Genomic DNA, 26,980 nt, shown 5'->3' on the forward strand with positions numbered 1-26,980 from the left:
TTTATACTAAACTGTTAATCTAGTAGGTAAATGATCTGTTGAATTCTGTGAGCTGTTCTAATAGATGGTCAAACCCAAAGAAGGGGTTATGGGAGTCTGTGACTTATAGCTGGTGGGTTGGAAGCACAGGGGACAACCTGGACTTGTGACTGCCATTGCAATGGGGACAGTCTTGTGGGTCTGAGGCCTTAACCTGCAGGATCTGATGTTCACCCTGATTAGTGTTGAAACCGAGTCCCCCTAAATCCAAGTGTCCTTACTGAGTTTATGATGAATCTCTCTATCCAAACTTTTACTTCCTTTCTTGTTCAGCTCCTCTTTCCCTCAGGATTGAGGGGTATCAAAGAAAAGGGGAGATTGAGGCTGAGCAAGACTCTGCAGGGTCTTTGCACCTTTCTAAGCCCTTCCTCGAGTTCCAAACAGCAGGCTTAAGCAGTCAATAAGTAGGACAGTATAGACACAGGACTCCTAGTCCTTCCGGAAGGGATGTAGATAGCAATTTGATGCTTACCTTTGAGTTCTTCTGCAGAAACTAAGACCTGTACCCAGGTGGAGGATGGGGACAACATGCTGACCACAAGCATGTAGATCCTAGACTAGTTGAAACCAGAAGGTTGATGGTCAAGATTTCTGACACATCTCCCTGTTACCCCACCACCAACAAATCAGAAGAAGGTCCACAAACTGATCATGCCTCCTAAGACCCTCTCCCCTAACACTTTCTTTTAAAACCCTTGCTGAACGCCACTGGGGAGTTCTAGTCTTTTGAGCATGAGTTGCCCACTCCTCTCGCTTGGTGCCTGCAACAAATGCTGGACTTTGCTTCACCACAACCCAGTGCCAGTAGATTGGCTTTGCTGTGTATACGGCAAGTAGACCCAAGTTTGGTTCTATAACAGTATCAGAACTGAACTGAATTGTAGGATACCCAGCTGGTGTCTTGGGCTTCCCAAGTGTACGGTGGTGAAGAATCCACCTGCCAGTGCAGGAAGCACAGGGGACATGGGTTCAATCCCCGGGTCAGGAAGATCTCCTGGAGGAGGAAATGGCAACCCACTCCAGTATTCTTGCCTGGAGAGTCCCATGGACAGAGGAGCCTGGAGGGCTACAGTCTGTGGGGTTGCAAAGAATCGGACACAACTGAGCGACTGAGTGTACACGCAGCTGGTGTCTGGAAAGTCAGAGAATTGCTTGGTGTAGGAGAAAACCCACACACTTTGTGGCCATACGTGTGCGAGCAGAGGAGAGAGAAATGAAAGTTTCCCTGGAAGGGAGTAAGTAGAGTGCCTCCCTTGGGAAGGAGTGAGTGGTCCTCACCAGTCTCACCCCCAGGCTGCCCCTTGTGGCAGGCAGGGATATGTCTCACTCTCCTCCCAAGAGGCCATGCAAGGAGTTTCTCCAAGCACACCCAGCACTCATCTTCACATAGCACAATTTTCTCCACCTTTTTATTAATACATTTCAAGGATGGTTTGGAACCTCCATGAACTGAGGTCTTAAGCAGCCCTCCCCAGCCTGCCCTTCCATCTGTCCCTGGCACAATGTCAAGAGAAGTTTGGCAGGAAAGAGACAGAAAAGCAATCAGGGCAGTGTAGGGTGCTGGTAAAGGAGTTGTCCTGGTTTTGCTGTTGTTCAATTGCTAAGTCATGTCCGACTGTTTGCAATCCCATGGACTGCAGGCTGCCAGGCTTTCCCAGCCCTCACCATCTCCTGGAGTTTGCCAAGTTCATGTCCACTGAATCGGTGATGTCATCCAACCATTTCATCCTCTGTCGCCCACTTCTCCTTCTGCCTTCAATCTTTCCCAGCTTCAGGGTCTTCTCCAGTGAGTCAGTTGTTCGCATCAGGTGGCCAAACTACTGGAGCTTCAGCTTCAGCATCAGTCCTTCCAAAGAGTATTTGGGGTTGATTTCCCCAAATTGACTGGTTTGATCTTGCTGTCCAAGGGATTCTCAAGAGCCTTCTCCAGCACCACAGTTTGAAAGCATCAATTCTTTGGTGCTCAGCCTTCTTTATTGTCCAGCTCTCACATCCATACATGACTACTGAAAAGACCATAGCCTTGACTATACGGACCTTTGTTGGCAAAGTGTTGTCTTTGCTTTTTTTTTTTTGTCTTTGCTTTTTAACACACTGTCTAGGTTTGTCATAGCTTTCCTGACAAGAAGCAACCATCTTCTAATTTCACGGCTGCAGTCACCAACCACAGTGATTTCAGAGCCCAGGAAGAGGAAATCTGTCACTGCTTCCAACTTTTCCCCTTCTATTTGCCATGAAGTTATGGGACCAGATGTCCTAGTTTTACCACTTGCTAACTGTGTGACCTTGGGCAAGTTATCTAACTTCTCTTGTCTCAATTTCCCTAGCTGTAAAGTGGGGATAATAGTAATAAATTCTACTCATTGGATTGTTATGCGCATTCAATCTGTTCACATTTAGATGAACTAAATATTAGATGAAACAAACTTGCTTCCAAGGGTTCTCCTATTATAATAATCATCACCATCTGTCTAATGAGAAGTGGGGTGGTGAGGAAGGAAAGATAGACTCCTGCATTACATAAATACTTCAGTTGATAGCAAGTTACATCCCCCTTCTCAAGATACCAACATGCAAAAATATATCTCTATTAGATTCAGGAAATATCTCCCCACCCCACATTAGATATATGAGAAAACCAGTGACCTGGGTCAGGAAGATGCCCTGGAGAAGAAACTGGCAACTCACTCCAGTATTCTTGCCTGAAAATTCCCATGGACAGAGGAGCCTGGAGGGCTACAGTCCACGGGGTGGCAAAGAGTCGGACACGAACTAGTGACTAACATACACACGGACAGGTAAGGTGACATGGTGAAAAGGTGAGGTTTTGATAACCAGGAATGGCACCAGTCTGAAATGATTCACTTCCTAAGAAAACCACTTTGTATGTATTTCTGGCCATTTTACACGAGCCAGGGCTGAGCTCTCTGTCTGACAACTCATACGTGATCTTCTGCATGAGCGGACACAAGAATACACCAGCAGAGCAAACAGTCTGCATTAAGAAGTTTGTGTCTGGACTGAGGAAATACCCCCAAAATATTTGCCTAAGTCCAGATCCTGTTTTGTGATCTTGTGTAACTTATGTAACCTCTTTGGACTTTAGTTCCCTCATCCGAAGAGCCAGGGCAATAACATGTGTCTCTGAGACTGTGTATGAGATGAACACGGGTCACATTCCACATGCCTCCTGGTTCACACAAAGTTTGCAAGAAAGTGTAACCACTGTTATTTCAAAGGGTGTTATTAGGGGTCGAACCATATGAAAACTGTGGATTTTAGAGATAAAAAAAATTGAATATCATTCTATTTCACCTGGTTCATCCAACTATTGTATGAATAGAACAATCACCTGGTCTGTGGTTGGCAACAAGAGAAAGACATGTCACCCCCATTTTGCTGGGGAAAAGCGGAGACCCAAAGAGAATGACTTGCCCAGGGCCATGTGACAGTCGGAAGCTGAGACTGGAATCCACTTGCCGGGCTCCCCACTTCTCCCCTGTCCCTCTCTCACTTACCCAGCACCAGGCTGCTGGTCATTGTGAAATATGGCTGTCCTTGGCTAGGGCTTGATTCGCAGGGGACAGAATGAACACAGGCCTGGGCTTTCCCCTGGGGATGTCCACCTTAGCTGTGTCAGGAAGAGCTGTCTTCTGTTCCTGACACTCTCTACCTGCCCTTGCTGGAAACAAGCTGGCCCCATTTCAGTGGCTTCCCCAGTCAGGTCACAGAGGCCTCCTTGGAAGGGAGCCTGTGCCGAGGGTGCTGAGCGGCGCAGCTTTAGCATACCTCCTCTTCTCTTTTCCCTCTGGCCCTTCTTCCTGCCTCTCTCACCTTTCACGTCTTCACAGCTGATGACTCTCCGGAACACAGACCGGGTTGCATACCTCTGTCCTGTCCTCTCAGTTTGGTCAGTTGCCCCTGGACAGCTCCGCTCGAGTGCCCCATCACAGCACAGACTCCATCTGGCCAATGTAAACCCTGCTCTCCTCTACAAACCTGTGGCTTGTCCTATTCCTAACCCAATACCCCAGGCTTCCCCTGACCCTCTGGTACCACTTTGAACTACTTGTATGCAAGCGTGCTAAATTGCTTCGGTCGTGTCTGATTCTCTGGGACCCTATGGACTGTAGCCTTTCAGAATCCTCTGTTCACGGGATTCTCCAGGCAAGAATACTGGAGTGGGTTGCCAAGCACTCCTCCAAGGGATCTTCCCAACCCTGGGATTGAACCTGTGTCTTTTACGTCTCCTGCATGGGCAAGCAGGTTTTTTACCACTAGTGCCACCTGGGACTCCTTGCTACTCCCCAGACATGCAGTGCTTCTTTACTTCCAGGCCTTAACTGTTCCCTCTCTTCCCAATGCCTTTCCCTGTCTGACTAACCTCTATTCATTCTCTCTTAGCCTTAGCTAGTGATGATTCATTTTATGTCAATTTAACTGAACTAGGGGGTACCTCTTTGTCGAACAGGAGAGTGTATCTAGCATGTGAAAATCTCCAAGCCCTTCCAGACCACAAACCCTGGGCTCCATGGATGGAAGTCTTAGAGTCACCGCAGGACAGTGGCTCCAGGGGTCCATAGTCTGGGGTAGATGCCAGGATGGGGAGGGTAGAGAAGACCCAGCTGTGGACTGATGACCTAGAGCCTTACAGCTAGTCTTTAAAACACAAAATCCTGGATATGAGCTCAGCTTCTCATGATTTGTTCTTTCTTGTAAATGAGAAGGGCAGAAATGTTCCGATTTCTTCAACATCCCAGGAAAGGAGGAACAAGCTAAAGTACTCTGAACCGAGTCAGGAGATGGATTTCAGGTCTGGCGGATAAAAGTATATGCCAAACACTGAATGGGACGTGTGTACGTGTGCATGTGTGTGTGTGTGTGTGCTCAGTTGCTTAGCCGGGTCTGACTCTTTGGGGCCCCATGGACTGTAGCCCGGCAAGCTCCTTTGTTCATGGAATTTTTCAGGCAAGAATACTGGAACAGTTTGCCATTTACAACTCCAAGGGATCTTCCTGACCCAGGGGTTGAACCCTTATCTCTTGTGTCTCCTGCATTGGCAGCAGGATTCTTCACCACTAGAGCCACCTGGGAAGTCCTGAATGGGACATACTTATGCTAAAAAAAACACACTTACTGTTTATCTGAAATTCAAATTTATCTGTGTGTCCTGTATATTTATTCACTGACTCTGGCTAACTCTGTCTGCCAGGTTCTCACTCGCTTCTTCCAAAGCAGGTGCTGCGAGGGCTTCTCTCAAGAATCTCACAGGTAAGAACTGTTCACATTGAAGCACTACTAATAATCACCAAAAGATGGAAACAACCCATGGGTTACCAATGCATGAATGAATAAACAGAATTTGGTCTATCCACACAATGAAATACTATTCAGTTGTGAAAAAGAATGCAGTCTTGATCCATGCTATAAGGTGAAAACATCATGCTGCATGAAAGCATTCATTCACAAGAGGTCAGATACCATTAAGATTCCATTTACACAAAATATCCATAGTCAACAAATCTATGGAGACCCAGAAAGCAGATTAGAGGTTTTCCAGGGGCATGCTTCAACAGTACGTGAACCATGAACTTCCAGATGTTCAAGCTGGATTTAGAAAAGGCTGAGGAACCAGAGGTCAAATTGCCAACATCCACTGGATCATCGAAAAAGCAAGAGAGTTCCAGAAAAACAACTACTTCTGCTTTATTGACTATGCCAAAGCCTTTGACTGTGTGGATCACAATAAACTGTGGAAAATTCTTCAAGAGATGGGAATACCAGACCACCTGACCTGCCTCTTGAGAAATCTGTATGCAGATCAAGATGCAACAGTTAGAACTGGATATGGAACAACAGCTTGGTTCCAAATTGCGAAAGGAGTACAGCAAGGCTGTATATTGTCACCCTGCTTATTTAACTTATATGCAGAGTACATCATGAGAAATGCTCGACTGGATGAGGCACAAGCTGGAATCAAGATTGCAGGGAGAAATATCAATAACTTCAGATATGCAGATGACACCACACTCACGGCAGAAAGCAACAAAGAACCAAAAAGCCTCTTGATGAAAGTGAAAGAGGAGAGTGAAAAAGTTGGCTTAAAACTCAACATTCAGAAAACTAAGATCATGGCATCCGGTCCCATCACCGCATGGCAAATAGATGCGGAAACAGTGGAAATAGAGACTTTATTTTTGGGGGCTCCAAAATCACTGCAGATGGTGACTGCAGCCATGAAATTAAAAAACACTTGCTCCTTGGAAGAGAAGCTATGACCAACCTAGACAGTATACTAAAAAGCAGAGACATTTATTTACCAACAAAGGTCTGTTTAGTCAAAGCTACGGTTTTTCCAGTAGTCATATATCGATGCAAGAATTGGACTACAAAGAAAGCTGAGTGCCGAAGAACTGATGTTTTTGAACTGCAGTGTTGGAGAAGACTCTTGAGAGCCCCTTGGACTGCAAGGAGATCCAACCTGTCATCCATTCAGGAGATCAGTCCTGAATATTCATTGGAAGGACGGATGTTGAAGTTGAAGCTCCAATACTTTGGCCACCTGATGTGAAGAACTGACTCACTGGAAAAGAGCCTGATGCTGGGAAACATTGAAGGCAGGAGGAGAAGGGGATGACAGAGGATGAGATGGTGGATGGCATCACTGACTCAATGGGCTTGAGTTTGGGTAAACTCTGTGAGTTGGTGATGGACAGGGAGGCCTGGCGTGCTGCAGTCCATGGGGTTGCAAAGAGTCAGATACGACTGAGCGACTGAACTGAACTGAACTGAACTGACTTTCTTCATTCTGTTCTTGTGTTCCTTTTGCTGTTTTGAGGTCTTTTTCTTCTTATACAGGCCATGTCTTGCAAGTATTTGTTTGGACTCCTTCTTCTTCACATAATCCAAGGAATCGTAAATCATGCCAAAGCCAAGAGAGACTCTCAAGAGTCTTCTCCAGCACTGTAGTCTGGCCACCACCAAAATGGGCTCTGATTTCAAACACAAAGATGACATCTGGTGTGGTCTTGTACATTTTGGCCAGTTTCCCACATATTCTGTTTTAGGTACTGTTGTCTTTTCAGGGTGAAGCACGTCGATGACCATGCGTTTCCGCTGAAGCAGTCGGTTGCTCATGAACTTCCTGGTTTGGATAGTTACCCTGCCATTCATAATGGCGGCTGATCGTCAAGCCCCTTTCTGCTCTTCTAAGGCACCAGGGTTGTGGTACTGTTACAGCATCCCTAAGAAACCAGTGGGACCCTGCAGGACCCGACTCCCTCGTTTTTAGGCCCTCTCACTCCGAGGAACCACATCTCTCCCTGTCCCCTCTCCTTTGGGGGGAGCAGCATAAACAGGGCACCCCACCACCCCTCCACACCTCCTCCAACCCTCAGCCCTGCCAGCAACTTCCCTCCGGTCTCTTCAAAGAAGCACGCGGCCACAGGTGCGTCATTCCATTGCCTCAGTTTTAAATATTTATTTAAAATCCAGAAGGGAAAAGGAGAAACAGAACCCACTTGGGTTTTAACACACTGACATGTGGACAGAGACGTGAACGAGGACAGCAGAGAAACCCAAGGACAAGACAGACGCCGGGACAGAGGCCAGGTGGAGACTGGCGGCTTGGGAGACCGAGGGCTGAGATGAGGCCCGAGCTGCTACAAAAAACGCACTTCTGGGAGCAAGGGGGCGGTGGGCAGGGCAGGGAGACAGGAAGTGGGGGTGGGGTGTGGGGTGTGGGGGCGGGCTGGGGGGGGTGGGCCGGAGTGAGGTATTAAATAATGAAAATCAAATCCAATTCCCAAAGAGACACAACTTTAGAAAGAAAAAAAAAAAAAGAGAGACACAAATAGACTTTCACATACAATTTCCCCTTCTATAAAAATAATTCCATAGTTAAAATGACCTCAAAAATCCAACCTGGATGCTGACTGGTTCACTGATACAGGACAATTCAGATTACCCTGGTGAGCCCTGCCATGCTGAACTCTGAGATTCCCATAACAAGCCTTTCTCCTGCGCCCACATTTACACTTGGAGTTAGCAACACTGGGTTTCTACAGAATTGAATGACAGTGAAAAAGCAAGAGTGACGACTGTTATCTTGGAAGGACAAGCTCCAGAATGGAAGACCTTAGGAGATGGTCTGTGCCTTCATGAGATGGGTCCGTATTTACAGTCCACCTCCAAGGCCAGTCCTGACCCTGCGCCATTCTCCTCATTGGTTTCTTCAAGGTCGAAGCTCAAGGTCAGGACTCCTCAGTCTAGATCACGCCATCCAAGATAAGCTAACTTCCCTCCAAGACCAAGAAAGGCCAAAATAAGATCCTTCATGCTCAGGCCTCCCCCTGCCTTCAGAGGACAAGCATTTCAAAGTCCATAAGTTAAAAGGTAAATCTTTCCTACTTCTGTTTCTGGTTATTTTTTGTTTTTGTTTTTTTGCTTTGCTTTTTTTTTTTTTTTTTCACTTTTACCTTCTTTCCCCACCTCCTGTTTAACAGATTACCTGATGAGCACAAGGGTGACATTAGGAAAAATTTTTAAATTCCCCGAACTTTGTTATTTGGAGGAGAGAGAAAAACGTGGATGATACCCCACATCTAAATGTTTCTTCAAAGTCTGTGGCAAAAATGGTAGCACCTTCAGAATCTTAAATAGAGTTTTTTTTTTTTCCTTAAAAAATCACATACACTACAAGACAATTGTGAGCACCAGCGATTTCACAGTGGGAGGTAGCAGACGTGGACACCCCCAGCCCCAAGGATCTCACCTCTCCCTCTCTGCATCCATCACTTCCCACCCCCTGGCTGCTCTCTCATCTTCTCACATCTTTCTCAGATGAAAAAAAAAAAAATAGTAACGCACCTTCTTTGTGTTTGTTTAAATAATATATATATACTTCTTTCCTTTTCTCCTTTTTTCATGTCTCCTCTCTAATATTGCACATCAAAGCTCCCCGGCAGGGACCAGCTGACAAGATGCCCCCTTCTCTCAAGCTGGCTGGAAGGTGGGGCTCTTTGGGCAGGAAGCTGGGCAGGGAAGGGGGTGGCCGCAGAGCTGGGAGACAGGCCATGGGGCTCAGGCGGGTTGCAGGCCCAGCTTGCTCTGGCTGGCTCTTTGGTTGGTGTTTAGGGCTGAGTTGGGATCAGCTGTTCCCAAGGACACCCCATGTGTCCTGCTACCCTTCAGCCTCTTCCACTGGGCAGACAACAGCTGGGGTCTGCTCAAGGATCCCTGGGCAGGTGAGCTGCCTTTCCTGGGCCCACCTACCCCTAGGTACCCTCCCTTTGCCTCTTTCTCCTCTTCCCTCCTCCTCGAGGCCTAGAGGAGCCAGGAGGTCAGAGGTCAGAGGAAGCACGCAGGTCCAACTTCGAGGCGGTACTGCTTCCCTGATGAGGCAGGAGGGAGGTTGTCCACGCCAACAATGGGCAGCTGCTGGGGGTCCTGGGTCCGGAAGGTGAAGAGCGTCTGATGCCAGCGGCCATCCTGGATCTGAGGGTAGAGAGAAAGGGGTACACACACACCCATCATGGTCCTCATTATGTATCACGTGCCTTGCCCCATCATCTTTCTTCTTCTTCTTTTTAAAATACTTATTTTCTTTTTGGCTGCACTGGGTTTTTTTTTTTTTTTTTTTTTTTTTTGCTGTGCCAGGGCTTTCTCTAGTTGCAACAAGCATGGGCTACTCTCTAGTTACATTACACAGGCTTCTCATCGCCACGGCTTCTCTTGTTGCAGAGCATGGGCTCTAGGGTGCCCAGGCCTCAGCAGTTGTGGTTCACGGGATTAGCTGCTCTGAGACATGTGGGACCTTCCTGGACCAGGAAACGAACCTGTGGCCCCCGCATTGGCAGGTGGATTCTTAACCACTGGACCACCAGGAAAACTCTCCCTTTCATCATTATTTCTTCACAATTTTTAATGTCCACATGGCATTTCACTGTCACAATGACCTGTATGCGTCCATTTAGATTGCTTCCACTATTTTGATTCCTATAGGTAAAGCTGTCATGAATATCACTGTAGCTAAACTTGTGCACATTGTTACCTTAGAACAAATTCCAGAAGTATCAATAGATTTGCTGGATCAAAGGATAGGTACATTTGTAAGGATCTGGATATATATTGGAGATATATATGTAGCTGCTGCCCTGAAAACCTCTACCAATTTATTTTTAATTTTTCCAAATAGCTTTGTGTGAGAGTGTTGGGTTTCCCCACATCCTCAGTAACACTGCGCATTACTGGTTTTGTTTAATATTATGAAACTGGTTTATTGGACGACTTTCTGTCTCCCTCTTCAATTACAACCCAGCCTGTTTTAAGCCTCAGAAAACAACCAGGTTAAGAGAAGAAATGAACCGGAGGGCAGGGAGCAGAGAGAAGAGTAGAAATATATCCTTCTATAAGTAAGCCTCACAAATAAGTACCAATCTACCAGCCCAGACCTTCCCTTGAAAGCTTCCCAGGGAGGAAAGAGGATAAAACTGCTATAAAAAATTATTACACAAAGATAAGAATTATATGCATACTAATATTTATATTATATTATAGTATAAAATTATACTAATATATATTATAGTATAGTATAAATTACAGCATAGTATACTAATATAGTATAGTATAAAATTGCTATATGTAAGAACACTTTTTTTTTTAAGAACACGTTTTTATACCTGTCTGTGCATGAGGGGCCTATGAGGGGCCCCAAGAGTTACCTTGCAGCCATCCATGGACACTTCTGGACTGAACTGACCCCCGGCCTCAAAGATCTGCCCGTTCCAGGCCCGGAAGCGCACAGCCTGCTTAGCTGGGGTCTGCCCGGTGCCCTCCTGCCACACGGTCATGTTAAAGCAGTGGATGGTGATCTGCTGCGTCACCTCAGAGCTTAGCAGGTGCAGAAAATTCATCTGGACCCGGCTGATGGCAAACTCCACCTGTGGAGGAGACACAGCGGTCAGGCAGGGTTGGACTTGGCTGCCCACCAACGCTCCGATTCCCTCACCTTCCCCTGGAAGATCCAGGCACAAGCCCTTTCCTGGGAAGCAGTTCCCAGTCATGGTCCCCAGAGGTGTTGCTCACTCGAAAGACAGAAATACTGAGGTGGGTGTGAGTTAGTCCCACAGCTAAGGAGTAAGGAGGGGAAAGAACCAGGTCTGCCTGACTCCAGCCAGAGCCTGATGTACTGTCTCCGGGGCTGAGCTGGGATACAGAGGCCCAGGGATACAGAGGCTCAGAGAGGGAGAGGATCTTGCCCGGGATCCAGAGGCTCTTAGAGGGCAAAGGAAAGGAGAAGTGGATTCACCACGTTTCTAAGTCCTAAGCTCCAGGTAGGGTGGGGTGGGTGCTGCTGGAAAAGGCAGAGCTGACAGCAAACAAAAGGGCAGGATTTAGGGCTTAAGTGGCTGTACTGTAAGTCCTGACAGCTGGGTTTTCTTTCTTTTTGGTGATTCGAGTGCCTGACCTAAGCTTTGATTGCTAAGACATCCACTTCAAAGAGGCATCCACTTCAAAGACAGACTACTTCCTATAAATAATACCCTGCCAGTCACAGGACTAGATAAACAGCCAGGACACCTCCAGAATGGAGGCTCCTTTGTTTTTGAGCTCTGGATTGATTTCAATAACTGACCACTTGGGCTACTTCTTTTTTCTTTCTCCATGCTTTAAATTCTGGCCCTTATATTTTAAATTCACCAATGAAGACTGAGCTTATGAAACCTTAGTGCACCCCCACCCCAATAAAAGCAGAACCCCAGGCCCATGCACTGTCTCTCTCTCTCTCTACCCATGACCCCACTGTGTGGCTCCAAGTGGGCTGTGTAAATTCCAGGTCCTATAAATAATAAACCTTTATTTTTCGCAAAGTTTCCTGATAGTTATTGCGGCAGGTCACCTTGAAATCCTAATAAGAACCACAAAGGCTGGTCCGACCATGACATGGTTATTGATTGATAGATTGAGAGGTACCTAACAATTGGTGTAGTAGGCAGGACTGCACAATCTCCCTTGCAATCCATGGAGAGGATGCCCCTGACCTGCAGCTTGCTTACTAACCACCTAATTCAGGTGGGTGTTAGCATCTGGGAAAGGAATCTGTCTCACTGCTGTGTGCTTTTGCATATTCCTGTGATTGTTATTGCAGTTGTTTAGTCACCAGTCCGTGTCTGACTCTTTTGCAACCCTATGGACTATAGCCCACCAGGCTCCTCTGGCCATGGGATTTTCCAGGGAAGAATACTGGAATGGATGGCCGTTTCCTTCTTCAGTGGCTCTTTCCAACCCAGGACTTGAACCTGCAGCTCCTGCTCCATCTTCTGCATTGCAGGTGGATTCTTTACTGCTGAGCCACTGGAGAAGATCCAACCCAAAAGGTCACGCCTGCCTTGATAATCCAACAGTCTTCCCAGAGCAGTGTGATCAAGGCCATAGGCTCTTACTAGCCACTGAGACCACTGATTATAAAGGCCTTGTTGTTTAGTTGCTCAGTCGTGTCTGACTCTTTGCAATCCCATGGACTGTAGGATGCCAGGCTTCCCTGTCCTTCACCATCTCCCGAAGCCTGCTCAAACTCATGTCCATTAAGTCAGTGATGCCATCCAACCGTTTCATCCTCTGTCATCCCCTTCTACACCTGCCTTCAGTCTTTCCCAGAATCAGGGTCTTTTCTAACGAGTCAGCTCTTTGCATCAGGTAGTCAAAGTATTAGTGCTTCAGCTTCAGCATCAGTCCTTCCAATAAATATTCAGGGTTGATTTCCTTCAGGATTGACTGGTTTGATCTCCTTTCAGTCCAAGCGACTCTCAAGAGTCTTCTCCAGCACCACAAGACAAAAGCATCAATTCTTCGACACTCAGCTTTCTTTATGGTCCAATAAAGGCCTTAATTGACAATTAATGTGTATAAAGGTCCTCTGGGTGGGTTAGATCCCTGGGCTGGGAAGATCCCCTGGAGAAGGAAATGGCAACCCACCCCTGTATTCTGGCCTGGGAAATCCCATGGACAGAGGAACCTGGCGGGCTACAGTCCGTGGGGTGGAAAAAGAGTTGGCCACAAGTTAGCGACTAAACAACAACAACAACAAAAGCTCCTCCATGCCTCAAAGGCAGAGTTAAGGACAGTGAATTGGATCACAAGGCTATGTCACTGCCCAAGGAAAGGTTCTGGGATGAAGGCATAAGAGAAATATTCCTGTACATGGGGAGGATAGGAGACCTCCACCTACGACCCCAGAGTTGTTGGTTGTGCCAGAAAAGTGAAATAGCCTTGCAACTGGAAACCAGAGGACCACCAGACGGAAAGCATAACAGAGATCTATGGTCTCCATGGGCCAAGCTTCACTCATCGCTGTCCCAATACCCTGACCCAGTGGGGTATATGGCTCCTATCCCTGGTGTGATGTTACTAAAAGAATTAATGGGCAAATATAAATGTCCTAAACATCTGATGTCAGCATCTCCTAAGAATACTGAGGGGGTTTCTTGATAAAGGCAAAGCCCCATGGAAGCATCCCGGGGGGCATACCAACATGCCAAGTCTCTGGTATCTCGCTCCAGGAGCCTGAGGGCTTTTCCCAAAGACCCCGCACACATCATGTGAGTGGCCGCAGACCTCAGTCCCAAAGAGGTCTCTTGGAACACCCTGGGAAAGAAAGCGGCCAGCTGGGAAGACAGTTCACAGTGCCATCCAAACTTTTCCTGTAACCCACTTTGGATTAAGATAATAGGAGAAAATCAAGAAGTAGAAACTGAGATGAAAAACTATACCTTAAATGAAATCCAAATTTTTCTTAAATATTTTATGCAGCAGGACGGAAAGAAAGGTGCTAACTGGCTATTTGGGAGGGTTGATTTGTTTGTTATAGGCCCTCAATTGTTGTTATTCAAGGCTGCCAAAATGCATCAACTGGCCAATATTTCTAAAGACCCTAAAATCCATAATTTTTCTTAAAGATCCATCTAGGCTATACGCTCATTTCCTCCAAGATCTTCAGCTCCCTGGGCTTTCCCCTGAACAAGGCAGAACTAAGAAACACACTCTATAATGCATCCCTTAAGGGAAAAGCTGAAAAGGGTTATCTAGCCATCTTGGATAAGAAAGAGGGAGCTGGGGAGGAAAAGGACCCTAGACCACTGATACTCCACCAGGGCCCCTCCTCTCCTGGATGTTTATTCTTGGCGTGGTTGCAACCTTCCATCACAGTGATCACTGCTAAGGCTCACAGTGAATGGAAAACGTAGGATGAGGCCCATCTCCTGCTGCACAAAATTGGCCTGATCTAGTGGGTTTACCGTTTCCACAGTTGTGGTTATTCAGATGACCCCCTCTTCATTTTCAACTCCAAAGAGGCCCCATTTGACCCAGGGAATTATTTTAATAGAGCACTACGCTAATTACAGGGCAGTACTACAACATTTTATTGGAACTGCCAAAACCATACAACAGGGACTAAAACTCCTAGAAGAAAATTTATATTCTTTCTCTGTCCCTTGAAGATTAAATCTTTGAAATGGAAACACCCCAGGAGGTAACTAAAACTCTACCTACAATTGCCTGAGTATGAAGGAAAAAAAAATAAAATAACAATAGAGCAGAGAAAGGGACCTTTCAAAATACAAACTGCTATAAAAGCTCTCTTATTCAATATCTAGTCCACAGCCTCCTTAAGATTACTTGTCAGGAACCAATACAGATCTTAAGTCATCTCCACAAATATTGGTAGAAAGTATTAGCTACTGAAGCAGGTAACTTTAACTTGTTCTGTCTGCCAGACACAATTTGGAGCCAAATGTTATTTATAAAAAAGTGAGTTTTATATTGTACCTGATTCTTGGATAAAATTTTGGAAAGAAAGCTATAGGGTCTCAGAGTCTGTGTGTTTTTGTAATCTCTGGATGAGTATGTGATTTTTTTTCTCTCTATCTCTGAATGGTATAGCCAAAGTTAATGTGTAAAAGAGCTCTGTTCAAGTGGCTTAAAAATAAGCACTTATGAATTAGTTACTCCTAACATTCAGAAATACAGAAACTAATCTAAATTTTTTCAAGTTCACATGATCTGGGATAACCTTTGATCAATACAAGCTAGCCTAAATTTGTTTTAATTAAAATAGGTATGTCTTCAGAGTTAACAGCATTAAATATACTGCAGATAGACAACTTTTCCAGTGTTTACTAGCCAAATAAATCCATGCTATTTTTATTACAAAAAAAAAATTAGCTTGGGATGATAGCTGACTTTGTCTACTGTCTAATGAAGATTTTATAGAAAGTTTAATCATACTGTCAGAAGAGAGAAAAAATTTTTTTGTGTGGTCAAGTTGGCTAAAATTGGATTGTTATTATAAGAGGCTTTTAAAACATAAACTAATATCAATAATGTTCTTATGTAATTTTCTTTCATTTGCTAAAAGGACACATTTTTTTGGAGTATTGATCTGCTCCTGTTAAAAGTATGAAAAGTTATTCTTTAGTTTTTAAGTAATCTGGCTAGAAAGCAAAGATTTTGTGTTTTATCAGAATAATCTCCTGAGCTTCCTGTTGTCCTAATTGGATCTTTAGTTACCTAGAAAACAGTCTTCTCAATACCAAAACAGCTAACTTTTGCTCACAACTATGGAACCTTCTGTATTTGCTTTTAAAATCCTTTGTCACTTCAGCTAAGTAGATAATTAAGCATTTTTAAAAATAATGATCTGTGGTTCTTTGTAATCAAGTGTTGAAAATCTTTGATATTTTTGACAAACTTCTGCAAGTCAAATTCTAAATGAAGTTTTATTTATCTGAAAGTAACTTTGGGGTTTTCCAGAGGATCCTTGGAACATCTCAAAATATCCTTCTCTTTCCTAATAAAAAGAGAGACACTAAACTAATTAGGCTTATTTGATATGTTAAATCACATAGGAAATATTGTCAAGTAGGAAATAATGCTACATCTTCTTTATGGATATCCTCAAATGGATATATTTTATTAATACAATATTTAAGAAATCATATGAAATTCCTGAAATTCTGATATGTAATGTTATCCATCATAACTCCAGTTATCTTAAAATTTTGTGTGTCACAGAAATAACAAAATTTTCCTTGACAACTTCATCATAATGAACTCTCATCAGATCTTTAACCGTGGGCATGAAAAATGTCATTTCTTTTGTTATTTATAATTATTGCTTTACTCTGATGCCTTTTAAAAGTGCTCCATCTTCAGATTCATGAACAGGACTCTCACAAGTACAGATTCTTGATAACTTTTAAATCATACCACTGAATGGGCATGAATTTATAGAACTCTAAGGAAAAACTGGATTTATGAAACTGCTAACAAAAGATCAAGATCAGTGATCAATTGCATAGGACTGAATGAACTGATGAGGATGATTATAATTTTTTATGACTTTTGTTTGGCAGTTACTAATCTTTGTTTCCACGTTTAAGGAAAATTGTTCTCTAAAGCTAGCAATGACTTACAGCAATTTGGGGAAGTATACCTTTGTGAACAAAGAAGAAATAATTGCTGTTTCTCCCTACCTGATCCTTCTAGAATTCACTCTATGAGTTTTCTTATTCTCATGGCAGTATAGTTATTTGCATAAACTCAGTAAGAATCTGTTCTTGTAACAGGACACAATTGGAAATACTGGTTATCAGCAAGGCTTTGACTGGATTGTCATATTTGAGAGAGAGATATATAGACTCTGATATGACCAGATTGCTTAAGGAACTAAGGTTGACTTCATGGAGCCAATAAAGACCCTTGGAAAAATTGGTCTGTTACCTTGACTACAGGGTTCCCAGCAGTCTTATCAGGTGAGTAAGGAAGGCCACTTCCTGGCAGGTACAGGTATCAGAAGATATTTTGGGCACTTTGAGAAGAGAGGAATTTATCCAAATTTACAGGTATTGCAGGCAAAGTCTGATGGTTAGTTCTTGGTTTCTTGCCCTGAAGAAGCTTCTAAAATTCAATCTGAGACTCCTTATGAACGGTTTCAGCAAAGCAGCAAAGAGTTTCATGTCAATCACTCCTCTAGCTGCACTTGTGTAAGTAACCACATTTGTTGAAATTAGACTTAATTTGCAAATAAATTAGTCTTTCTATGGCTCTCTTTAATAGAAATGGGGGTGGCTGTACAGATGACAATGGTTGTGGACATTGGATTCTAGTTCTGTTAATCATCTGAGACTTTGTTTTCTACCTGTAAATTGGACAGGATGCTGAATTCTTCTTGGCTCCTCCAATATCTAGCTACAACTCTCCAAACTAATGTTTCCAGTTTTTCTCCCACCCTTCTGATTTCATTTTCTACGGAAAATGAAGAGTGCACGTTTCCCAAAGCCATGCAAGCTACACTGGGCTAACGTGGTATAAACTGCAGAGAGATCATCACAGCTATTCATGTATGGACAATCTTCACGCCCGTTGCCATGTGGGCCATTCAGAAAGATCACCAGACACATTCAAATTGCAACCCAAGGAAACCTATCAGACTGCCTCTGTCTGCCCTCACTCCATCTGAAGATGTTTGGAGCCCAACATCTAGAAATCTTGACTAGTACCTTTAGAACTCAAAAACTGGGATTATAATCTTCTCCAATCATTGACTTTTCATTTTTTCTGTTTTTTGGCCACATTATGCCTCTTGTGGGATCTTAGTTTCTCAACCAGGGGTTGAACCCAGGACCATGGCAATGAAAACGCCAAGTCCTAACCACTGGACTGCCAGGCAATTCTTGACTTTTTTTGTTTCCATACAGATGCCTCTTTAAATTAAATACCCGATTACTTGTACTGTACCTTATTTGGATATCACTGCCTCCTGAAACAAGATACTACTCTTTTACTGAATTGACCTATTCCCAGGGCCAAGCGGGAGAAGGCAATGGCACCCCACTCCAGTACTCTTGCCTGGAAAATCCCATGGACGGCAGAGCCTGGTAGGCTGCAGTCCATGGGGTCGCGAAGAGTCAGACATGACTGAGCTACTTCACTTTCACTTTTCACTTTTATGCATTGGAGAAGGAAGTGGCAACCCAGTCCAGTGTTCGTGCCTGGAGATTCCCAGGGATGGGGTCGCACAGAGTTGAACACGACTGAAATGACTTAGCAGCAGCAGCAGCAGGGCCAAGAGACTGGTTGGATGAGATATGAAACAATCTATCTATTCAGGATAGATTCAGATTGACCTACTTACACACGATGCCCAAGATGTATAAATGCTTCACAGTATTACACAAATCTTGGAACAGATTCTAGGGTACCTCAGATCACTGACTTAGTTTCATTACAGGATCCTTCAAGTTTGGGACAACAGTTCCCGACTGAATTTCAGACTATTGCCTCTATAATAATTACAGGATTTTCTACTGTGATCCTGTTCAGATGTGTATTTCCTGGGTTTCAAGGTGCCTGACCCCTGACTGTTAACGTATCAGCTACCCAGGAGGTTAATATTCTCACTGTTGACTCTGATGCCTCACATCACAGGGCATCACAGGGCATCACAGGGCATCACAGGGCAGAGGGGAGTAGTATAAGCCCGGACAGTTGGGTTTTCTCCTTTTCTGTGGGATGCAAGTGCCTGAGTTAAGCTCTGATTGCTGAGGCACACACTTCAAAGAAGGTTATCTCCAATACACACACTGCCAGCCCCAAAGACTAATGCTGGAAGGGCTGGGCCACCTCCCAACACTGCGGCTCCTTTGTGTTGGAGCTCTGGTTGATTTCAACAACTATTTGGACCACTTATTTTTTTTCTCTTCTCCTGCTTTAAATTCCCACCCTTAGGTTTTAAATTCACCAGCACAGAGTGAACTTATGAAATCCTAGCCTCCTCCTCCAATACAAGGAGATGCACTGTCCCTTTCTCTCTCTACCAGACACCTCACTGTGTGGTCCCAGATGTGCTGTAATTTCCAGGTCCTGTAAGTAATAAATCTTTCTACATTTTTTTTTTTTTTCTGTTTCCGGGTGGTTATTGCTGGAGGGCATTTTGCAACCTTAATAAAAATCAGAGAGGCTGGTCCAGCCACAACACTGGTTATCATTAGGCTGAGACCAGCACAGAACAGTGGTTCATTGTTCCTGATGGGGATGGCGACTCAGATGGGCAGTCACATTGCCATCCCAGGTGGCAGCCTCACCCGTCTGCCAGGCTGGTTTGCCACAAAGCCGCTGACCCTCTGTGTCAGAGGGGAAAGGACCTGTTGGACGGTGAGCTCTGCTTGTGGAGGCTGCCATGTTTCCTGTTGAACCCAGCACCTGGCTCAGTGCCTGGCACATGGTGGGGACCGAGCCAAGACTTGTTACCCAGCTGGCTGGGCTACGGACATTCAGACTGTGGGTCTGACATGGTCAGCACAAAGTACTTTCCGGAGCTTCCCCTGGGGGGCTCTGGAGTCCCACCTCTTCTGCAGCCAGAGAAACCCTTTTCTCTGTAGCATGAATTGTCTCATTTGGAGGACTTGCTGCAACTACAGACCCACCATCCAGAGAGGGGCTTCTTAGCCGGGGGAGTGGTTATGTTCCACCCGCTGCTGCATACTGTGGTTTGTTGGAGTTGCCCTGGGCCACCTAAAATTCTCAGCCCAGAGACCATCGCGTGGTAAGTGGGCACCAAACATGAGCTACATATTTGCATACACAACCCCAGAACACGTGTCCCAGGTGACCATCACGCTGACTTGTTTTTTGCTTATGGTCATAGTTGTCCAAGCCAAGCCAGCTTGGCTAACTGCTCTTAGACATTAGGCAGAAAGTTCTATTTGAAGAAAGACCCATCAGCATCGCCCAACACAAAAGGATTTGGAAACCAAATGTAGAGATGTGGAACTGGGGTTCAGAAAGAGGAGATGACTTTCCCGAGGTCATGTAGCAAGATAGCTAAGGCTCAGTCACAAGCCTGGACGGACTGTGGTCCAGGACAGCGGACAAGGGGCGTAGAGAGGGCAAGCCAGTGAGCGTTGGGGAGCAGATGGGTACCTTGGAGGCCGTGATGGGCTTGAGACACGTCTGTCCACCATGTGTGAAGTTGCAGGAGACTTCGATGGTGTCGGACGAGCAGCCAAGGTTCGGATCCACCCAGTAGGTACCTATAGGCAACATGGGATGGGGGGCGGTGTACGTATGTGGGGAGGAACCCCAGACTTGGTTCTACAGGTGAATCTGACACCTGGTCACCTGCTGAGTCCTATCTGGACATGAAGTCAGGGAGGTGGAGCAGAAAAGGGATTCTGTGAGCCATGGTGATGGAAGGAAACGCTCTGGGCAGAGCTCAGAGCTGGCAGAGTCTTCAGAGGGGCCACATGGGAAGCATCCCCTTGTCGCCACTGGGAAGTATCATCTTCCAGAAAGGACAACTGAGGTTGAGAGAGGCTGAGCCACTTGTCCGAGGGATTTAGGGACTGTTTAATTGAAAGGTTTTGCTGCCAAGGCTCCGATCCTCCCAAGCTTGGTGGGAGTCAGGGCTTCTATCCCATCAACCAGGCAGCTCTGCTGGCACCTGGTTTCCCCTTTTGGGTTTCCAAGGAGCCAAAGGCCCCACAGCTGATAGCGTAGGACAGCTTTCTCATGCAGCAGAGAGAAGGGTGGCTCACCCAGCTCACAGAGGTCAGAGGCAGGACGGACATTTGAACTCAGGTCTGTCCACCTCTAAAACTGTGGTCCTTCCAAGGCACCACACAGCTCACAGAGAGAGAGGAGAGATGGATGAGGTGCGGAGGACAGAAACTGGGAATCCTGGCTGTCCAGGGGAGCTATGATGGGGGCCGTCCTGGCCCTGGGGGCTTTTTCTGCCAAAGCTCTTGGCCCATTGCAGTGAAGTGGTCATCCCCAGCTTGTGGATCTGCAGGTTCAACTCTGGAAGGGTGGGACCCGTCCTCTGTGTTTCCCACCATATACCCACGCCCCAGGAGGTGCAATGCCTGGCACACTGTGGGGCTCTGTGACTGTTTGTTGAGTGAATGACTGCCTCCCCAAGGACAGACACTCAGTCCAGTTGAGCGGAGAATGTAATGGCTAAGTGTTCTGTCTTAGAGCAGTTAACCATCTCCTTCAGCTCCTTCTGGAATCCCCTGCCCCGCCCTGCCCCACCCCTGGGGCCAGGAAGCCCTCCCTTGAGACAGATCCCACCGGCCCTCGTACCATCCACCATCTTCTGCTCACAGTCCATGAGGTCCCGGCAGACGCGGGCGGGGTTCTCTTTGGTGCCCAGGGGCGTCTTAATGCTCTGGATGAGGTTGCTGAGGTAGTGTAAGGTTTTAAAGATCTCCCCTCCCTGGTCCAGCACCAGCCGGTCCGGATGGCTGTAACTCTGTCGTGAGAAAAGAGGGTGGCCATCAGCCCCTTGAGGTCCTTGTCCGACTGGAGCTCTGAGCCTTCACAGCCACAAGTTCTCGCCACTGAGGAGACATCTGAGCTCCCTGCAGGGGCTATGCTTGGGTCTCCCTCCACTTAACAAATAAAGAAACTGGGGACCAGCGGTGGCCAGGGGCAGATCTACCCAGAGGGCCTGGGGGCTTGAGAGATGTGGACAGTCAGCCTGGCTTCTGCTGAAGAACAGGAGGGTCCTGTGAGCAAGGAGTCAAGGGAGGGGTCCCAAATCCCTCAGGAAGGGGTTGGTGAAGGACTTTCCACTGACTACCCTTTCCCCCACTCCCCAGAATGGAAGGAAGATAACAAGCTTTTCCATCTGCCCTTCCCTTGGCTTGTGAATCTGGAGAGCGCGCTCAGGGCACAAATGGAAAAGTCTGACAGTCTGAGCTGGTAGGTAGTGAGTTCCCCATCATGGGAGGAAAGCAAAGCAGCAAAGGGCACTCTTGACAGGGCTTGACCCTGTTCAGCCTGGTATCCTGGTGCTGAGACCCTGGCCAGGGTCTTAGCAGAGCCTGTGGACGAGTTTCCTCCCTCTGGCAGATTCTGGGAGGGAACCAAGAAGCTGTTTCTGACATCTCTACCTGACTCAAGAGGAGAGCAAAAGGACTCGGCCCTGCTTCTGGGTCACTTGCTGGCCATGAACTGCTCAGCGTGGGTCACGTGGAGGCCACTGACCACATGTGGGTCATCATCTCTGCACCCCCCCCCTCCAAGGAAGGGACCCCACGTGGGCAGGACCCCAGGCGGTACCTCCGCTCTCAGTGCGCCGCTTGTGTCCATCCACGTCTGGAAAGCTGCCCCAAGGTCGTCTTGTTGCTGTGCAGAGAGAAGACAGGCTGTGCCTCCTGGCCCCCACCGAGCAGGAGCCCCAGGGTCTGAGCCAGGGCCCTCCCACCCCACCTTCCCCAGTGGGATCCTGGCCCATAGCATGCCTTCCGGGGAACTCTGTTCTCCCTCTCCTTGCAAACAGATGCTTCCGCTCGTTTCCCCCAGGCACTTCCATAGTGCTCTGTCACCCCCAAGATTAAGTCCAAACTCCTCGAAGTGGCCTGCGTGCTGTGTTCTCTGGTCCTGCCTCTCACCAGACACACTATTGCACTTCTCAGTTCCTAAGTACCAGCCTCTATTCAGCCACCGGGCCTTTGCACAGGCTGCTCACTTTGCCTGCTCCCTTCCTCCATCATTCCATCTACTGCTCTGGTGGTTCTCAGCCAGGGGTGATGCTGCCCCCTAGAGGACATCTGGCAATATCTCTAGACTTCAGGGGCTGTCACAACTGGAGGAGGCGGTGCTACTGGGATGCAGTGGGTGGAAGCCAGGCTGCAGCTAAACATCCTCCAATGCACAGGACAATCGCTCACAGCAAAGAATCATCTGGCTCCAAATGTCCACAGCGCTGTGGGTGAGAAACCTTGCCCTGCACGCATCCTATAGATGCCACCCTGCGATGGGAACTCTCTCCTGATGCCTCCGCCCCCAGGCTGGGTGTGGACCACTCTTTCTACATTCCCACAGCCCCAGGGTCTCCCCTTTGGTTTGCACTGTAACTGTCTCACTTCCACTTGCACCTGCAACCCTGGCCCTGGGCTTCCCGGAAGCATAGCTCCACGAGCTCCCCATGAAAATCGAGAGCGGGGAAGATCTGACAGTGAGTAAAGCCCCAGGGTTGGGGTCGAGAGCCAGGACTCTGGCAGTCCTTTTCAAGTTCAGATCCCAAGCCTTGCAACTTACTAACTGTACAATCTGGGCAAGTTGCTTAACCTCAGTTCTCTCATCCTGATCATAAAACTCAGAACTGTTGAGAGGAATAAATGGTTTCAAGGTAAAGAATCTGCCTACAATGCAGGAAGACACAGGAGACTTGGGTTTGATCCCTGGATCGGGAAGATCCCCTGGAGAAGGAAATGGTGACCCACTCCAGTATTCTCGCCTGGAAAATCCCATGGACAGAGAAGCCTGGCAAGCTACAGTCCACGGCGTTGCAAAGAGTCGGACCAAACTTAGTGACTAAACAGCAAAATACATGAAAAGCATTTCTTTCTTTTTTTTTTTTTGCCTCCCCACACAGCCTGAGGGATCCTAATTCCCTGATTAGGGCTCAGGGACTGAGCTTGAGCCCTCAGCAGTGAAAGCGTGGGGTCCTAACCACCAGACCACAAGGGAATTCCAGAAAAGTGCTACTAATGCTAAGCAGCATATAACAAGCACTGAATCTATTAGTTATTATTCAAAAAATCAAAATCCTCTTTTTTTTTTTTAAGAAGGAAAGTCTTTTCCTAGCTCTCTTAATTTTCTCCTTGCTTGCTTCCTTACTGAAGAAGGAAGGATGTATAGGAAGAGGCCAGGGCTGTCTTTCTAGTCTCGTGGGTGAGACAGAGGGACGGACAGTGAGGGCAGAAGAGCAGGGATTCAAGCTGCTCGTGGCCAGGGGCTCCTTCTCCATGCGGTCCTTCCCCCTGGCCATTCCCTGGGACACAGTCGGGGACTGCTTCTAACAGTCAACCAGGACCATGGTCAAATGTGGACAGACTGCCAGAGGGCTTGTGAGGGGGGGTGTGTTTTCATTCAAGCCAGTGAGGAACACCGAGGCCCAACCTGCAACCTTGCCTGACCCTCTTTGGACTCAGAATCTGAGCTGGACGGACTCTGTCATGTGGTGATGCATAATAAGAAATCTATACTTGGTCTTCAACCCAGTTCCTGGCAGAGAGCTCCGAAAACCCTTGGAATTTTCTGAAATAGGGTATCTTTTGCTGTGTTCATGAGATGACTTTTGGAAAGCTCCTAAGTAACCTAAGGATGGGAGCTGGTGGTCTCTGGAACCAACCACGTGATCAGAGGGTGGCAACTTTCAGTCCCACAGCCTCCAAGGAGGGGAGAGGGGCTGAGGTTGAGTCAATTGCCCATCGCCGATAACTTAATCAATCGTGTCTGTGTAATGAAGCCTCCCTAAAATCCTAAAAGGACTGGGCTTGGAGGGCTCCCAGGTTGGGGAACAGGTGGAGATTCGGAAAGGACACAGAAGCTCACGCCCCGACCCCAGGCCTTGCTTGATGATGCACAACCTCCATCTGGCTGCTCCTCTGTGTGTGCGCTCAGTCGTGTCCGACTCTCTGCAACTCTGTGGAAGGCAGCCCGCCAGGCTCCTCTGTCCATGGGATTCTTCAGGCAAAATACTGGGGTGGGCTGCCATTTCCTCCTCCAGGGGATTTTCCCAACCCAGGGAACAAACCCGCATCTCTTGTGTCTCCTGCGTTGCAGGTGGATTCTTTTAACCGCTGAGCCACGAGGGAAGTCCAAAATGACACATGTGAGTTACAGCCTTTTATAATAAGCCACTAATCTGGTACATAGAATGTGTCTCTGAGTTCTGTGAGCTGCCCTAACAAATTAACAGATGCCGAAGAGGGCCTGGTGGGAACTTTTGGTGTATAGCTAGTCGGTCAGAAGCACAAATGAGACCTGGGTTTGCCACTGGCATCCTAAGTGAGGCAGGGAAGAGGGGTGAGGGAAGGAGGTGTGGGGTCCTGGCGGGGAGCCAGCAGTGATCTTGTAGGACTGAGCCCTCAACCCGTGGAATCTGATGCTGCTCCAAGTAGTGTCAGGACCGACTTAAATCCTAGGACACCTAGCTGGTGTCCCCCAGATTGCTCACTGGTGTGGGGAGGCTCCCTTCCCAAAACACAGGGGTTGGAATCAGTACCAGAGGCTTAAAGATCTGTCAGTGGAACAGCACAGAGTGGACCAACAGGACCCTGGGGCCAGAGGTGAGAGGTCTTCCTGGATCCACTGTCCGGGGTGCATTCTGGCTAACACCTGGGTTTCCTGCCTCTCAGCATAGGGCCCAGGGTTCAGTATCGAGTGATGTAGGATGCAGGGTGGGCCGCCCCAGGCCAGGGAGGCGGTCTGTTGTCATCCCTCCCCCACCACACCCCAGGCCGTACTCCAAGTAGACCAAAGAGAAAGTTCTCCAACTTACAAAGTGGATAGGGCTCCCTGGAGGACCCTGCAAAAGAAGAGGCTGGGTCTGTGTCTGATGGGGACTGCGTGCTGCAGTCCCGGGGGCTGTCGGGAGCCGGGAGGGGCTCTCAGGGCAAGAGAGAACTCCCCACCCTGGTCTCTGTCGGGCTGAGCTGTACTCTCCTGGAGGCCTGGCCTGTGACGTCAGGGCCAGTCCTGTGAAGGCCGCCAACACAGCCTGGGGTCCCACCAGCTGCCCTGCAGTTCAAGGGGCGCACACACTACCTACCGGTGGGCCGGGCTGCCCTCTGGGACCGGGAGGACCCTGGAGGAAGAGGAGAACAGTGAGGCCCTGCTCAAAGGCCTCTCATCCCCCATCCCAGCCCAGGCCTCCTCCTGAGACCCAGGCGCCGTGGCCACCCGCGTACAGACCGAGGTCCCAGGACATGACTGGTGACGGCAGGAGAGCCCAGAGTGCCTGCCACCCCCCGACTCCACCATCCCCCCAGCCCTCACACCCCAGCCCACTCACCCTCGGACCTTGCAATCCCTGGAAGGGGACAGAAGCGGAGAGACAGAGTTAGAGGAGCAGGCTGAGCTGGGCCAGGCCCCTGCCCACCCCCCGCCCCGCCCCCCTGCCCACCAGCCCGTCCACTCACCAAGTCCCCTCGGCTGCCTTTGTCGCCCTTGGGACCCTGCAAGAAACCATGGCCCAGTGAGAGGGGGCTCGGAGGAGGAGCCCCACCACCCAGATGGGGAAACTGAGGCTCGGACTGGCTCCAGGTCATACACAGTCTTGCCCCAGCAGCCTTTCTGGCCAGCCCCCTGCACATACCTGGCGTCCCGAAGGCCCCAGGATTCCTAGGGGCCCGATGATACCTTCCTTTCCCTAAAGGGGAGAGAAAGGCTTGTGTGTCCTTGTCCCAGCGCCTGGGAAACAGAATCACCGGGACAGGAGGGTAGGGGGCAGCCTGAAGGCCCCCAGGAGGTGGAAGGGAGACCTCCCCGGCGGGGCCAGGCCGCGTGTCTGCCGAGCCCATGCGATGTGCGTTGGGGTGGGCCATTGGTGGGGGACGGGAACAGGTGAAAGCGGGAAAGATGGCAGCCCCGCTGGCAGGAACGTCACGAGCAAAGGTGTGGAAACCGGCTCGGGGGTGGGAGGGAGGTTTGAGAGGGAGGGACACATGTGTGCTTGTGGCCGACTCACGTCGTGTGCAGGAACGAACACAACGTTATAAAGCAATTATCCTCCAATTAAAAAATAAATGGTAAGAAAAGGAGTGGGGACAGTGGGCAGAGAGAGCTCAAAATCAGGAAGGGTGACGTCACCCAGCTGATGGCTGGCCGGCCTCGGATGACTGACCATGCTGGGACAGACCGGGAGAGGACTCACCATCAAGCCAGGGGTCCCCCGAGGGCCCTGGATGCCTTTGAAGCCAATGTCTCCTGGGGGGCCCTGCAGGAGGCGGAGAAGGGCTACTGTGTCTGGGTGGCTGCTGGGCGAGGGCTCCAGCAGCTCCACCACCCCTGGGGTCTGCCCAGCCTTTGCCCTCCCGGTCAAGAGATGCCTTCCCTGAGAGGCTCCAGAAAGAGCAACAAATGTCCACAA

The 26,980-nt window shown here is 48.0% G+C and overlaps 1 protein-coding gene across 1 annotated transcript in view; it reads right to left on the reverse strand.

Annotated features, from left to right (window-relative positions):
- Positions 1-7,491: 7,491 nt before the first annotated feature.
- The window catches only part of COL27A1 (collagen type XXVII alpha 1 chain), a 146,843-nt gene continuing 127,354 nt past the window's right edge, over positions 7,492-26,980 (reverse strand). The window contains exons 51-61 of the mRNA XM_061163229.1: positions 26,765-26,827; positions 26,207-26,260; positions 26,031-26,066; positions 25,904-25,921; positions 25,661-25,696; positions 25,391-25,417; positions 22,162-22,227; positions 21,181-21,349; positions 20,020-20,129; positions 10,761-10,979; positions 7,492-9,534 (exon numbers count right to left, since the gene is read on the reverse strand). Coding sequence (XP_061019212.1) covers positions 9,388-9,534; positions 10,761-10,979; positions 20,020-20,129; positions 21,181-21,349; positions 22,162-22,227; positions 25,391-25,417; positions 25,661-25,696; positions 25,904-25,921; positions 26,031-26,066; positions 26,207-26,260; positions 26,765-26,827 — 945 coding nt within the window. The 3' untranslated portion in view covers positions 7,492-9,387. The remainder of the gene's footprint in view (positions 9,535-10,760; positions 10,980-20,019; positions 20,130-21,180; positions 21,350-22,161; positions 22,228-25,390; positions 25,418-25,660; positions 25,697-25,903; positions 25,922-26,030; positions 26,067-26,206; positions 26,261-26,764; positions 26,828-26,980) is intronic.

This window comes from Dama dama, chromosome 16 (assembly GCF_033118175.1).
Source record: "Dama dama isolate Ldn47 chromosome 16, ASM3311817v1, whole genome shotgun sequence".
Classification (NCBI taxonomy): Eukaryota; Metazoa; Chordata; class Mammalia; order Artiodactyla; family Cervidae; genus Dama; species Dama dama.